This window comes from Filicampus tigris, chromosome 9 (assembly GCF_054856515.1).
Source record: "Filicampus tigris isolate MCC_2025a chromosome 9, RoL_Ftig_1.0, whole genome shotgun sequence".
Classification (NCBI taxonomy): Eukaryota; Metazoa; Chordata; class Actinopteri; order Syngnathiformes; family Syngnathidae; genus Filicampus; species Filicampus tigris.
In genome coordinates this window covers 25270399-25285458 of record NC_141225.1, presented here as the reverse complement: position 1 = coordinate 25285458, position 15060 = coordinate 25270399, and the positions used below count along the sequence as shown (strand labels likewise).

The 15060-nt window shown below is 46.6% G+C and overlaps 2 protein-coding genes across 6 annotated transcripts; both read right to left on the bottom strand.

Annotated features, from left to right (window-relative positions):
• Positions 1–356: 356 nt before the first annotated feature.
• Positions 357–3648, bottom strand: blcap (bladder cancer associated protein). Of its 2 annotated transcripts, none has more exons than XM_086040337.1 (3): positions 3454–3648; positions 1546–1952; positions 357–807 (listed from the first exon to the last, which is right to left on the bottom strand). In XM_086040337.1, the coding sequence occupies exons 2-3, from the start codon at positions 1756–1758 to the stop codon at positions 757–759; spliced, it is 264 nt and encodes an 87-aa protein (XP_085896463.1). In that variant the 5' UTR covers positions 1759–1952; positions 3454–3648; the 3' UTR covers positions 357–756. The 2 variants fall into 2 exon arrangements, with proteins under 2 accessions (XP_085896463.1, XP_085896464.1); XM_086040338.1 differs by lacking the exon at positions 3454–3648 and adding an exon at positions 3048–3430.
• Positions 3649–5274: 1626 nt separating this feature from the next.
• Positions 5275–14818, bottom strand: podxl2 (podocalyxin-like 2). Of its 4 annotated transcripts, none has more exons than XM_086041806.1 (12): positions 14460–14818; positions 13227–13270; positions 13017–13152; positions 12315–12370; positions 11757–11940; positions 11495–11679; positions 10492–10566; positions 10168–10324; positions 9339–9400; positions 9005–9247; positions 8680–8877; positions 5275–7513 (listed from the first exon to the last, which is right to left on the bottom strand). In XM_086041806.1, exons 1-12 carry the CDS (start codon positions 14527–14529, stop codon positions 7448–7450), a joined length of 1476 nt encoding a protein of 491 aa, XP_085897932.1. In that variant the 5' UTR covers positions 14530–14818; the 3' UTR covers positions 5275–7447. The 4 variants fall into 4 exon arrangements, with proteins under 4 accessions (XP_085897932.1, XP_085897935.1, XP_085897934.1 ...); XM_086041809.1 differs by having other exon boundaries at positions 11501–11679; XM_086041808.1 differs by having other exon boundaries at positions 13017–13149.
• Between the last annotated feature and the right edge of the window lie 242 nt (positions 14819–15060).

Sequence of the window (15060 nt, the reverse complement as noted above, 5' to 3'; positions counted from 1 at the left end):
TCAGTTTAAAATGACAGGATTAAAAAAAAAAAAAAAAAAAGCATTTTTGATTGAAAAGGATAAGGTTAATTTTAAAGTTAAAATTTTAAATCTACAGTCATTGTGTTTAAATCATTCACTGCCACACATTTTCAGATCTTCTTTTACATTAACGTTTAAAAAATAGATAAATTCCTGGGATTGATGGCCTGGACTGTGAAAAGACAAGTCAATTTGTCAGTGGCAGTGAACGAGTTAATTAAGGACTTCACTTTAGATAATTGAAGGCACTTTTCAAATTTCGTTTTGTCAATGTCGGTGAAAATATGAAATCTTCAACAGTAACTTTGCTTTTCACTTAATGTACAGAACACGACTGGAGGAAAAAACATTTTTTTATTCCACTTAAAAACCAAAAACAACTTTGTGATGCAACACGGGAATTAAAAAACAAACAAAAAAAAACATGTTGCCATCCAACTTAAGTGTGTGTATTGTTTCTTTTGCATGTGCTGTAAATACTGACAATCACATCAAAGAACAAGGATTTGTGTGTGTGTGAAGTCAAAGGAAAAGGAGTGGTCGGCAATGTTGATTGTCCGGTGTGTCAAAGATTGTGAGTAAAGACACACACACACACACACACGTCGCGAGCAAACAAAATGTCCGCCACCGTCTCAGTTTTCAAGTCTTTACATCAACGTTGGTCTTGTGTCCAGCATGGCGACGGCGGCCCGCCCGCCGGGGGGGGGGGGGGGTGGTTGAGGGCGGGGGCCTCTAGGTGCCCACGATGGCCGGGTCGTGGGCGGCGTGCGGCAGGGCGGTGTCCTGGAAGCAAGACGCCAAACCAGATCACCCATTTGAGCAGCAATTGGACACACCACCACCCAAAGTCAAGTTCACCACAACATTTATTTTGTTCCCCTTTTTTTAGCGCTAAGGTCACCCAAAGCAATAAAAGTAGTGCTTTGCTGCCATCTTGAGAATTTTGGTACCAAAGAACTGCGTTGACGCGCGTTCTGAAAATCTTTTATTTCGATAGAAGGCGTGCTTTGACGCCATCTAGTGGGCGTTTGGTGATTAGAAAAACTATGTTGGAGTTTCATTTAGACAAAAGTAGAGCTTTGCCACGATCTGGAGGCATTTTGGTGCTGACGGATGTTGTTGAAGTGAGTTGAGGCACTTCATTCAGACAAAAGCCGTGCTTTGATGCCATCTGGTGGCATCGCGGTGCCAAGTGACTCGCTGTGGGTCAAATTGACCCATGTTCGGACGCAGATGGAAGCCCGTTAACAGTAAAATGTTAGTGGTCAAACTAGCTTTTTGTAGGAAACTTGTCATGAAGTTCTCGTTCAAAAGTAACCGGCATTTATCTTGATTCCAAGACTGCGGGTCAGTTTGACCCTGAGCATGAGAGGAGTTAAGTTTCAAACACAAAAACGCAGTTGAGGAACATTGCACGGGAATGTCCACAACAACAAATGTAGTAAAAGCACAATTCGGTTCGAATGTTTGGCTTGTAATGTTGGGACGGACGGCAAGTGTGTGGCCCAATCTTGCGTTTACCTGGCAGTGGTAGAGGAAGCAGTTTCCCCAGCAGCTGTAGCAGATGAGGAAGAGGGCGGCGAGGAAGACCAAGGCACAGATGGTGCACGGCTTCCTCTCCAGCAGGAAGCTGAGCAGGTAGAAGCCCATGAACATGGAGTGGTTGAACCACAGCGCCGGATTGAGCGGCTTGGGGATCAGCAGCACCGGCAGCAGCCACTGCAGGCAATACATGCTTGACGCCCTACCCGTACCCGTACCCGTACCCGTACCCGTACGCGGCGGGGGAAGGGGGGGCGGCGGCGGGGGGCGGGTTGGGTGGCTGGCTGGCTGGCTGTTTGGTGGGCGGGGCGGGCGCTGCACCGTCTCAGCGGAGGCTCGCCAGGAAGCGCAAGACGACGGCAAACGTTGCTGAGGTCAGCTCATCCCTGCGCGTGCACAACACAATTCCACGGTCACTTCAGTGGCCACTCAAAGGCGCGTCGATCGGGGCGCCGCCGCGCAAGCGCTCGCTCGCTCGCTCGGCGTGAGCGGGTGTCCCTAATCAAGTGGCCCGCACCACTACCCGCTTGCCTCTAAAGCTTACGCAACCAGGAAACCCGAATAAACCAAAGCCGCATCGACAACTAACCGATTATCAAATGAATCGAGAATCATTTCTGATCTTGGGGTGAAAAAAACCCTCAATTTCAGTTGGTCGGTTGGCCGACTTTTATACTTTGTTTTGTTATTTCTGAAGTGTCGAGAAAAGTTGAGTTCTTATCTACATGTTTCACGAAACAAGGAAAGCCGCATATATGTTGCTGGAATGATTGTTTCTTAGGACTTACTAACTTGTGTTTCGCCCACAGCAGAATTGAGTCAAATTGTCGGAGTGCGCACTTAAGATTGTCTTGTCTAAGTCAGGGGAGACCAAACTCGGTCAAGGGCCGCCGTCTTGCGTGTGTCCCTCCGCGACAACACACCTGATTCCAATGATCAGGATCCATTTTCAGACTTCATCCTGATCTTTTGAATAAGACCGAAAACACGCAGGACAGCAGCCCTCGAGAGCCGGAGCTGGACATGCCTGGTCTAATTGTTCACTGTTTAGTAAGTTAACAACTCGAATGGGAATAGTCTTTTGTGGTTCGTTTAAGATTTATGGATAATAAACCTAATATTATAGACATGCAAATAATTGTATGACTTGTGACGTTAACAGATACATATAAGAGGAACTTGGAAAGAATAACCGATGAACGAATATTTGTAGTACCCAATGAAGTGACGAATACGCCTTCTTGCTTGGCTCAAAAGTTCCCACGAACGAGGCCAATCGTCCGGATATACGACATAACAATAATAATAGTAATAATAATAATGATTAATAATGAAAACAACAACGGCAGCAATAATAAGAACAACAACAATAACTTTAAAAATACCCAGGACGACCAAACCGGCATTAGAAAACGATCGACTTTGGAGTTGCCAACGCTTGGCACCATCAACGCGTCCACTTTCAAAGGGCAAATACTTGCCAGTTAAGTTAAGCAACGCTTGAACACTTCGGCAGAGGGCAAACGCGACCAAAGTTGAGAACCTTGGCGATCTTTTCACGCCTTTTGCAAAACGCCGTACGCCACTGAGCTCACGTCGTTCACGTTGGCGCTGCAAACAGAGCATTTAGAGAGCTAACATAAGCGGCGTTAGCTGCGTCTGTCGCTTCCAACGCGGATGACGTCATCTAAAAACACGGCGTCCGCATGAATCGATATGCCGCTTTGCAATTTGGTGTTGGAGCAAGGTCACGCCATGAAGGCCGGTATCGCTCGCCGCCTGCTCAGCTTTCGAGTCAGAGGCGCCGCACAAAGGAGGCGAAACCACCCAAATGCGAACGAGCGATCGCCTTTCATAACACTCGAGCAAACCAACGAACGGACAAACCTGGCAGCTTTTGGCATCATGCTGGCAGTAAAGTGTCCACGAAAACAGTTTGGTCCGTTTCGCCGAGCGACTGCGTACGTGTTTGCTATCCACTTAGCAACTAAGCTAAGCAGCTACGAGGACCCCAGCAACCAGCTGGCAGAGGTGTCCCTGGATCTGCCTGATCTGTCACCGAGTAAGCCTGGCTGCAGAGCGCAATTCAAGGCGTAGCTCAACCCAAGCGGTTGACTCCGCCCACATGAATTCTCGACATCGGAATGCCTTTTTTCTTTTTTTTTTGTCAAACTATTTCCTTGGCGGCTTTAATGTTGCGCCGTCGTATGACGTCACATGGTTTAGAACACGTAATTTCACATTGAAAATGACAAAATATCAACTGACTGGAACCCAAATACTAACCAACCATAGAGTGAGTCCGCCCTCTGCTGCGGACACGTGGTACTACACATCCCACTCATTTGTAAGTAGAGGACGGCTTTTGACCACAACTTTTGAACCCAATGGCCTGGCCGTAGACACTCAGAATGTTCAATAAAGTGTTAAAAAGTAATCGCAGCGTCATTAGACGGTGCCTCGTTAAAACCACCGAGGGAATAGTATGACAAAAAAGGCCCTTAGAATCAGTGTGAGCGGAGTCAAATGTTCAGGTTGAGCCAACGCCTTGAACTGCGCTCTGCAGCCACAAATTATTCGGAGCGTTACCGCCGCGTTTCTTCTTCTTAATTTCTGGCAGACTGGGCACATCAAGTGCATTGATGCCCTCCACTTGTCAGATGACCTGCACGCACAGCAAAGCAATCCTATCAGCGAACTATCCATTTTTGGATCCAGCCCAGCGTTTCTCTCTGAAAAACCGCAAAACCACCCTTCCTCTCCCATGGCGACATTGAGTTAAATTAACTTGAGTTGACCCAATCCAAGTACATTTAAGAGAGACCAACAGAATAGCTTAATGCTAATAAAAAAAAAAAAAATCGTAGCTTCTTGCGATAACCCCCGCCCCCAAAGTTCATGGAAAACGATTTTTTTAAAGTGTTGAAGAAAATAAAGTTTATGTGCATTATGTGCATGTTAATTAATACATGGATTCTAAGTTGTAGTTTTACTTGTCTGATATATATATATATATATATGTCAATCTTCACTCCCCCAAAGCCGCCTCTTGAACATCAGCAGTTTCATATATTATATATATATATATATGAGAGTGAGAGCAATTTATGGTAATTATTTTGAATTCATGTTAATAAAGACAAACATATACTGACTGTATGTGCACAACCGCTTGTAGTCGTCATGAGCGTACATAATGTCTAGAATGGATTGCGCAATGTTCTCAAGCGGTCACATGACATCATGTGCCGGCAGCTCGTTTGTGGATGCACGAGGTCAAAAGGTTGTAACTTGTCAATGAAACCTAACACGGTGACGACTGTGCGCGTGATGGGTCGGCACACTTGCGCTGGTGCAATTGGCAAGCCCTCCTTTCTCGAGCGACAATTCAACACACGGTTGCGGTAAAATGGCAGCACTGTTAGTGGATAAAGAAGAGAAAAAAGATCATATACAAATAAGATCAAACACAATCTAAATAATACAGTAAAATAAACAGCATAAGATAACAACATAAATTGCGCTGTTGCAGGACAAAAAGTCATAATCTTAACGAGTAATGTGCGGAGATCTTGACATTTACTCATTTTATTTGCTGAGTTCATTTTCAAATTTGATCTCTATACAACCAAATATTACACGTGTTTTCCTTTTATATCACGAAAAGAAGAACCTGACATTGTAAGAGAAAGTCAATGGCTTCATTGATTAGAGAGGCAAAACTTTATTTGACACGTTACAGACTGGCAAACGAGGGAGCCATGACGCAATTCACAGCGCATACAAACGCAATCGGTCACTTTGATTGAGTGACAGCTGGAACAAGGCCAACGACTTGTTTTCCTCACGGGAATGTTGGCTGACTTGCACTAGCATTAGCATTGCTAACAAATGCAAAACTTGCCAAGCAGGTATAGCCATCAGTAGCAAACATTTATTTAGACACTGGATACACTTGTTCATTATTGTTATGATCTCGCTACAACAATGAAGCATGATTATTTCTCTGATTCTGAGTATTAAAACGGGCCCGCTAGCAGAGCATAACACGGCTTGTATCTTCTGATTTGCACTTGAGGTTGCCAAGCAGAGCAACTGTTTGATGTTCACATTTTAGAGCTTGCGTTGGCTCCTGGTCCACTTGAGATGACATGTTCGGATTTTGTTCCTTCTCGACATTGCGATGCCTATACCGTACGTTCCGTCCCGCAACCTACGTTGGAAACGCATGGCTCTTGCGGCGACTCGGAGAACTAAATAGGTCTGCCGTTTTTGGAGCGTTCTCTTTTCGGGCTCCAGCACGCTGGAATATCCTACTCGTGCAAATTACAGCAGCTACCTCGGTAGAAATGTTTCAATCTCGATTTAACACGTGTTTTTTACACTCTGGCAATTAGTTAAAGCACACATAGGCCTGTTTTACTGCCGCTTCTCCTCTGACTTTCCCATCCTCTCCTCTCCTGACTGCGGAGGGGGATACTGCACGTAGGTGGCGGTGACTCAATCTGAGGCTGATGCTGAATAGCAAAGAAAGGGAAAATGGTTTTATGAAATGCTGTCAGTTCTGGGGGGCACTTCTTTTTCTCTCAAATCTATTTGAGTTGCAGTCGCAGTTTTTACGTGACTCTGAACTGTATTTGAGTGTAGGCGAAAAGAACAAGAGGCTGCATGGATTCTGCACTGACCGACTGGACTCTTACGGCTGTGTTTGAGCAAATCAATGTTAAGACACACGTTGCCCATTCGGCAGCCTGGTCATCCTGGAAAAAGGATCCGTCCCTATGTGGTCCCCTCTCAAGTTTCACCCCCCAAACCAGGTTTCGAGTTTTGCCGTGCCCGGTTGGGGGGTTTAGATCAGGGGATGTTGCCGACCTTTGTCACCTGCTGGCCTGTGGAGCGCTTTGAGACTCTTTTGTTAAGACTGTACAAATGAACTTGACTTGACATAGCATTGTATCAAATCTCACTGGGAATAGTACCCGAGGACAGGGAGAGATATAAACTCCTTCTTCACACTTCTTGAGCGCATTCTCCTATAAGTTGCAATCTTGCCGTTTGTTACCATAACATCTGTTAGCATTTAGCATTTGATCGATACTCAGTTGAAACGCTACTCTTCAAAAACTCAATTCCTTAGCGAGCTACCTTAGCGCTTTGTGTACACTCACATTCTTGATATTTGCATACTAACTGCTAGCATATTGAGCATACCTCCACCTCAATCTCAGTGGCCATTAGCACGTGTTTACTGGTTGGAAACAAATTAAGATAGCTGTTAGCATGCTATCTGTTAGTATTTTGGAAACAGTTTTTGTTACAGGTTAGCAACTGGGAGCAGACCCACTTTAAGGTAGTTACTATTTCTATTATCGTTGTTGTTGTTGTTGTTGGTGGCGGCGGTGGGCAAGTCGCGTCCATGTTGTCGTGCATGTTTTTGGCCCTTAGGGCACTGAAGCAGTATTGATAGGCCGTCATGTGACTCACAATGGCGTGCACAGGAAACAGTCACCTGGCTACTGCTAGCTTAGCACACTGCTATTGCAAACAGTCAAGTAGGCTCGACGGGGTTCAAAGAAGAACCTTGGAGCTTTTCACTTGCCTTTCTCGTCTGTCAAACTTGCAAGAGAAGAGAAGAAATTATGTTAAAATAGTCCAATGGAACTGAGAATATTTGGGATGAAAATGTTCATTTACAAATGATCAACATTTCCAAATGTGGCGTTAAAGTGCTTTGGTATTTTTGTGATGAATATCATTCGCACTAGCTGTGGCTAACAAATAGCGTGGCTAACAAGCCCTGGCGATGATGCAGGTGGGTGACTCCTCTCTGGCGACCTCCCGCAAGGCACAGACACTCCATCCTCTTTCTCATCCTCCTCCATCAAAGGTGTGTGTCCTCCTCTTCCTCTTCGTCCTCCTCCTCGGCTGCTGTTTGATTGACAAACACCTAGAGGACCAATGCGGAAATGATGCTTGTTGTCGGGCAGAATAAAAGGGACGTGACAAGTTAGAACCTTCTCTTGGGTCTAGAATCTTCTCGAAGAGCGAGAACCTTATTTCGTGACTAAACCATTTGCTCTGGACTAGAACCTTCTCTTGGGACCCACTACAACCTTATCTCAGGACAAGAACCTTCTCTTAGCTCTTGAACATTCTCTTGGGAGGACAACCTCTCCAAAATTCTCTTGGGACTACAACCTTGGCTCAGGACTTGTACTTTCTCTCTGGACTAAAAATGATCTTGACAACAAAGTCTCCCTGAAATAAAACCTTCACCCAGGACTTCAACCTTCACTTGGGACAAGAATCTTTTCTTAGGAGAACAACCTTCTTGAGACGAGTACATTTTTCTGGGATAAAACATTCTCTTGGGATGAGTACCTTCCCTCCGGACTAAAAATTCTCTTGAGACGAGAATCTTTTCTCCAGAGCTGGGCATTGTCCCACCGTCCCCGAGTTTCCGTCCTGCATATTTAATGGTCCCACGTGGTCCCAGTCGGTCGGAGTCAGCCAACCGGCGTCGAGAATGGACTTTAACCTGTACCACGTCACATGCAGGTGCCGCACACGTTGTGTGGACGTTGTGTGGTCGACCGATTATGCGGAACGGAAACTCGGGGACGGAGGGACGATGCCCAGCACCGGCTCTGCCTTTCCCCAGTATAAAACCTTCTCTCGGGAGGCGGGACCTAAACTGTTCTCCCCGTTCTCTGTCCTGGAACCTTCTATTTGGACAAGAACCGTTTCTTGAAAGGAGAACCTTATCTCTGGAGTACAATCTGCTCTCTGCTTTAGAACCTTCACTTTGTATAAGAACCTTTTCTTGGGGGCAAGAAAATTCTCCCTGTATTACAATCTTGACTTTGTACGAGAACCTTCTCTTGGGACGAGAATATTCACTTGCAACTGAAACCTTTTGCTCAGGACCAGTAATCTTGAGAGTAGAACCTCCTCTCGGGGCCATGTCCTTCTTTCGGGACGTGAACATTCTTTATTACAAGATTCTCTTGGGACTAGAACTTGCGGGACGTCTCTCTGGAGGAAAGCGGTGCTTTGTGGCAGGCTGACTAGAAAGCACACGACGGATTACCTCCGTTCAGGTTTTCAACCCACCTGCCAGCGAGGGTTGTCGTCCCCGCGGACGCCTTCGCCTCCCCCCGCCAGTCCATTGGTACTAGGCCTCTCGTGCTTTTTCTTCTTCTGTTCTTCATCTGCTTCTTGGTGGTCTTCGGGCCGGTTGTCGCCCGCCACGTCCAGGGTGGGGTTGTCATGGCAACCGTTCTCCACAAATCGAAGCTCCTCGCCGTGGAACTAAGCAACACAAACAAACAAGTAACAGGACAAGGAGTCAAATATTTGTTTTAGAATTTGTACTTACACTGTTTATTCTCAACAGTACTATGAAAATGCAGGTCCCCCAACTGCGACTACCCCCAACCTTGAGACCGGCTGCCTTAGCATGGCCCGGCCGTGCAAGGCGGTCTTCTGTCCATCTTACAGTGGTCTTGGCGGTAGGGGGCCGCCTTTGCCAGCAGATGTAGATGAAGCCGGACGTGATGATGGCCAGGCAGATGGAGCCGATGACCACCAGGACCACAAACAGTTTGCTGTAGTCGCTGTGCTGGGACGGACTGCGGCGGGGCGGGCACGTAGAGGGCGCGCCGTAGTCCTGGATGCCCACCTGAGGTAGTGGGGGCAGTGGGGAATGGGGGTTCGCGCAGGGCTTAGTGCAAAGACACCGCAAGGTCAGGGGAACGTTGCGGAAAAGTCACCTTGTTTAAACTCGGACGCATTTCTCCCAGCAGGTTCAGCAGGTCCTTTGTGGACATTACACCTGCATGCAAGATATACACACGCTCATGCAATCTACTGAAGCGATAGGAAAAAGAAGACACATTTCTTTTCTCGGGCTTTTGATTGGACCTGAAATGTACGCCTCTTTTCCCGTGTCAATTGTAGATAGTGTTTTATGTCAATTTATTGGCTTTATTTATTTAGATTTGTATTCATATTTTATATATTATTTATATCTATATGTATTCATACATGTATCTCAGCCTTTTATTGTTTTTCTTCTATTCTATTGATTGTATTGTTTGTCAAGTGCTTTGTTACAGCTCTAGCTGTTATGAAATGCGCTACATAAATAAAATTGTATGGTATTGTCTTTGAAGGAACCCTCCAAATGTCCCTCAATTGACCACTTGAAACCAACCAATGTCAGTCTACCTGCGCCCCTCCCCCATGGCTTCTTGACAATTTGTTGCCGATGTACTCGTGATAGACATGCTACACAATTTTGTTTGATTGTCTTCTGGGCGGACTTTTTACAGTATTGCGGTAGGATAAGTTTGTCTTTGAAGTATCCTTGTCAATAGCCCAAATGGCCTCAAAATGGCAATTTGGAACAAAAATGTTGATATATTTTTGGGTGTGAGAGCCTCAAAATTTGAGGTGGCCTGAATTCAAGGCCACACCCCACTGAGGCTCCAACACGTGACTATCACATTATGGCAAATGACACTTTAGAAAAGCAGTTGATTTTTTTTGCATTGTCGTGCGTGCGTGCGTGCGTGCGTGCGTGCGTGCGTGCGTGCGTACCATGCTCAGACGCCACGTGCATCAGCATCTGTCGTTGCTGGTGCGTGGGCTTGCTCAGGTAAATGACCCACGATCCCTCGGGGCTGTTCACGCGCCGAGCAAACCGGCGCTCCATCGTTTTCAGCAGGCGCACGCCCCCCTCACCGCGGAACTCCTCCTGCGCGTCACACGCACACACACGCACACGCAAAACTGTGTTAAATGTTGTGTGTGTGTGTGTGTGTGTGCTTTTTAAGAAGAAGCATTGCAAATAAAAAACACAGGAAAAGTTGTGGGTGCACCGACTTAGGCGGTTAGCATCATTAGCTTGTTGTTAGCACTCACGCAGTTGAGATTGCGTGTCATGTTGAGGATGACGTAGCCATGTCCACTTGGCTGCGTCCAGTCCACGCACACCACCTGACAGACGTCAGAAAACAACAGGACGAGGCAAAATGGCAGTTTGTCAGACTTTTCTCACAAAGCCTCTTGAGACTTGTGCAATGCGGCTAATCGTAACGTCTACCTAATTTCATGTTGCTGAGTCAAACTGGCCTCAGGGAAAGTCAAACTTTGCCGCCATCGTTGAAATGGATGAATCGACCACCCGAAAATGGCTCCTTTAAGCCAAACGGACGCAACTTCCTTGGCATTTTTCTGTGAGTCTACTCATGTTGGTCTGATTTTTGTTTGTTACTTTGATTTTGATTTTTTTAACCCGGATGGCCCAATGAGTGGAGAATGTCCACTTGGACCCTCAATGGCAGACTCCCTGTGGCTTTTCTGACGTGGCTCCTTGAGACTTTTTGTTGAGTCTACTCATGATAGACACGTCTACCAAATTTCATGTTGCTGAGTCAAAAGTGGCTTCAGGGGCTGAATATTTATTTAAGATAAGATAAGATAAGAATGCCTTTATTGATCCCACAGTGGGGAAATTTTCAATTTTATTTTTCCACCCAGTGGCTTGCAAGTGAACGTAAAATATCCATTTCGAACCTAAACAGCAGACTTTCAGGCGGGTCTTCTTGAAACTTTTTGTGATCGACACATCGTCCATGTTGCCAAATCAAACTGGCTTTGGGGGCTGACTTTTGCAAACATTCTTGTAGGATACGTTGGAAGGATTCCAAGAAATGACAAAATTGCACCGGATTGGAAGTGAGCACTTCAAACCAAAATGGCGGACTTCCTGTGCTTTTTCAGACATGACTTGATGAGACTCGAGTCACGATAGACATGGCTACGGAATTTCCGTGTTGCTAAGCCAAACTGGCTAAAGGGACTTCATTTTTCAGTCAGTGCTGTCGACTTGACTTCTTTAAACGTAACCATCGAAAAGACGTACACGTGCCTCCTGAGGGGCCGTGGTCATCCAGTCCCAGCTGGTCTCGGCTAAGCCCCCGTTGGGCGGAAGATTCGGGGTGGGCGTGGCCCTGCTTTCCTTTCCTTCCCGCTCCTTCTCTTCCTCCCCACCAGGCGGCATGCTGGTGGCCATGTCCACGTGTGCCACAGTGGCATTGTGGGTAAAATCTGCAGGATGGACCGGAGAGTAAACAAAAGGAGTTTGGCTGACAGAGCAGCCCGAAGAAGCCAACCTGTCGCTTTACCTTTGACCCCCAGCGGTCCAAAGTCGGTGCCTGTGCCGGTGCCCGTCCCGGGGGCCGCCGTCGTCGTGGCAATGTTAGAGGACGCCGTGCCCGCCGTCCTTGCTGTCGTTGACGCCGATACCGAAGGACGAAGGATGCCAAAACCGCTGAAGTGACCGCCTTCGTCCAGCTCCGCCTCCAGAACCTCAAACGACACAAGTCAACGTTGAAACAACAATGGTGCGACGGTCCAAACAACAAACAAAACACCAACGAGACCAGCGCTGTGGCGTTGATCTTGTCGTCTTTGGATGATCAGTTTTAGCTTTCCTCTGAACCAAAGAAGCTTCAAAGTGACCAACAAAAGCAATAACAAACAGCAACAAGGCAACAACAATCACATACCAACCAACAAATACATGACGCCAATATTCACCCAGTCTTAGTTAGTTCGTTAATGCTTATCTTGGGTATGCAGCTTGTCGGCTCATTTCAGTTATTTACTTACATTCAAGTCAGTTAGTCAATTTGACTTATTTGGTGTGAGTTATTCTGCTAAGTGAGTCAATGGTTGATCACCTGGTGAAGCGCCGTCTCCTGAGGGAGGCGTGGGGGTGGTGAGGGAGGAGTGTATCCTGTCAACATGTCAACATGTCAGCATCACGCGTTTGGGTTGTTCTTCCAAATGCCACATCGCCAGACACTTCATTAGGTACACCTTCGTATCACATCGCGGCCAATGTGCACCTCGAACCGCTAAAGACACTGTCACAAATCATAGATAGATGTACGGGCAGGGTCATAAACCATATGTTTGAATGTATAGTCATAAATCACGTGTACATGTATTCTTGTGCACATGCACGGTCGAATGAATTTTGCGGCCATAAATCAAACGCGTACTTGTACAATCATTCATGGATGTCCATAAATCGTGCATGAACCCCACATGTATGGTCATGTCATGTCTTGATGCACATTCGTCCATCATACTTGGACATGTGAGGTCATAAATTACACAAGGGGCTGCAACAGTCATACATGTAATGACTAGAGAGGCAACCGGTGTGCTGTTTGTCTACCCGTTCCCTGCCATTGACTGGTGACCAGTCCATTGTTTTGGTGCCCTGGTATTGGCTGGCCACCAATTCAGGGCGGAGCCCACCGCTTGCCCAAAAAATTCATGTGGGATAAAGTCCAGCCTCCAAGCCCAACGAGAGCAAGCGGAACTGGTGACTTTTCTGTCAGTGTGAGCAACGAAGCGAGCACATCGCCACCGACCAATCATAGCATCCAGGTCCAGCGTGGCGTGCGTCCTCTTGACCACGTGATGCCTCTCCAGCCGTCGGAATGAACCCGAGGCCTCTTCCAGGGAAGATTCGGCATCTGCGCCCGGCGACGCCTTCTTCGGGTCCTCCTGAGGAAAAACGAGAGGACGCTGAGGCAAACGAGACAATGGGATGGAGCGGTCCTCGGCCTTCCTCTTCTCACCAGGTTCCAGGACTTGGACACAAAGGACTCGGACAGCGGCAATGCTAAACGACGGAGGGGGGGGGGCAAAAAAAACAAAACAACTTCAATGTTAGGCGTCCACCAAGGCTCAATTCCCCAAAACCGTTGCAGACTACTTCCTGCTTCAAGAGCCAATTAGTGGACAGACTGTGCCTTTTTTCACTCTCAAGTAGCCCTAATGCTAACTCCAAAGAAAAATCAAACAGTTCCTTTCACACATACCCTGACGGAATGGTGATGTAATTTTCCCTCTGTGTGGAAGGATATCCAACTCAACACAGCACGTTGTGGTGAAAGCAACAAACAGTGACATTTCATTCGTCGCACCAGCTACTTGGGCAAGATACTGCGTTGCTGTGTGAAACATTTGAAGGGTTCTTTGTGAAAGGCCACAGAAAATGAATTGCCATTTTCCTGTTACTTTACTGTGCTGTGCTCTGTGTGAAAGGCAAAGGTGAAAAAATGTTTTGTTCTTTTTCAGCCACACCAGACACTTATGTCATCTCGTTACCTGATTTCTGTCTGATGCCTTGTAACTGTGTGAAATCACACCCAGTTGCGGCATTATCCTGCCTTTACTGGTTTCTGTGTGAAAAGCAAATGTGGATTGCCGCCCCCCACCTACCTCCCATTTCTGTTACAGTCACACCAGGCCCCTTGCATCGCAAATCATCTAATGGCAGGATGCCCAGTCGCTGTCTACAAGTGCACTCAGATGTCAAAATACCCTGGCTTTACAGCATTCTGTGCAAAAGTGCATACAGCTACGGCATTATCCCACCTTTTCTGGGCTCTGTATGAAAGGCAAAGGTGAAAACAATAGAGTTCGTCACAAGAGGCTGATGATGACAAATGATCTGACAGCAGGCTGCTGTGGTGGTGTATGAAATAAATCACACCCACATTAGGGAACTATACCGCCCTTGCAGGGTTCTGCGTGAAAAGCAGATAACCACTGTATTTTCTCTCGCGCTTATCCCATCTCGCTACCCGCGTGTATCTACGTGTGAGCGTGCAAGCGTGTATGGCTGAGAGAACAGAAATGATGTGTTCAAGGCCCACGGTAAAAATCATCATCATCATCATCATCGTCATGCAAACAAGTCATCAAATCGTGACATCGATCAATCAGCGTGGCTGCGCGCAAACACACGACGCCGCACCGCAGCGAGCCTTCCGCGCTCACGTGCACGTGTGTGCGTGTAGACTGACCAATCAGCGAGACGAAAGTGAACAGGAGCAGGCCCGCCATGTCCGCTGCAGTCCACCTCATCATGACCATCCTCAGCTTTTCTTCTTGGGTGAACGCACCGCAGCCTGATTCAGCCGCGCGTGCGCAGTGTAGATACGCTCAAAGCTGAGGAGTAGTTCACTTTAAAAGCCACTAGAGGTCGCCGTTGCCCGCCCAGTTTTTCAACACAGCTGCTGTTTTATTTGAAACTTCTCTCATTCTTTTAATCGGGTTAGAAATGTTTTAAATAAAGTGCACCGAAAAAGACGACATCTGCTAACTGAAAAAAAAAATAGAACAATGGTCAGTAAGTCACTAAATCAGTTCGAACGCAGCTCCATTGACATCATCCGCCGTAAATGTGAGAATATGAAAACAAATCCACTAAAATGAATTAAAAATATATATAACAGCAGCGTCGGAGGGACGGGGGAAACCAAGTTAAATTCATTGTTTTCGTCAGCGAAATATGACGAACGTAAAAATAGGTCTTCTAAAGTATAATTCTTTGGGGGAAAATTCTCGATTTTTTTTTTTTTTTTAATCGAACAGTGACTTGACTTATTTGTTTATTTGCAGTTT

Bases quoted from the DNA above. Each gene is read 5' to 3' on its own strand.
- blcap (XM_086040337.1), bottom strand. From the start codon at position 1,758: ATGTATTGCCTGCAGTGGCTGCTGCCGGTGCTGCTGATCCCCAAGCCG. The intron at 808-1,545 runs GTAAACGCAAGA...TCTTGCTTCCAG, and splicing joins GCTTCCTCTACCACTGCCAG to GACACCGCCCTGCCGCACGC.
- podxl2 (XM_086041806.1), bottom strand. From the start codon at position 14,529: ATGGTCATGATGAGGTGGACTGCAGCGGACATGGCGGGCCTGCTCCTG. The intron at 11,941-12,314 runs GTGATCAACCAT...GTGTCGTTTGAG, and splicing joins AGGAGACGGCGCTTCACCAG to GTTCTGGAGGCGGAGCTGGA. The intron at 9,248-9,338 runs GTGACTTTTCCG...CCACTACCTCAG, and splicing joins TGCGTCCGAGTTTAAACAAG to GTGGGCATCCAGGACTACGG.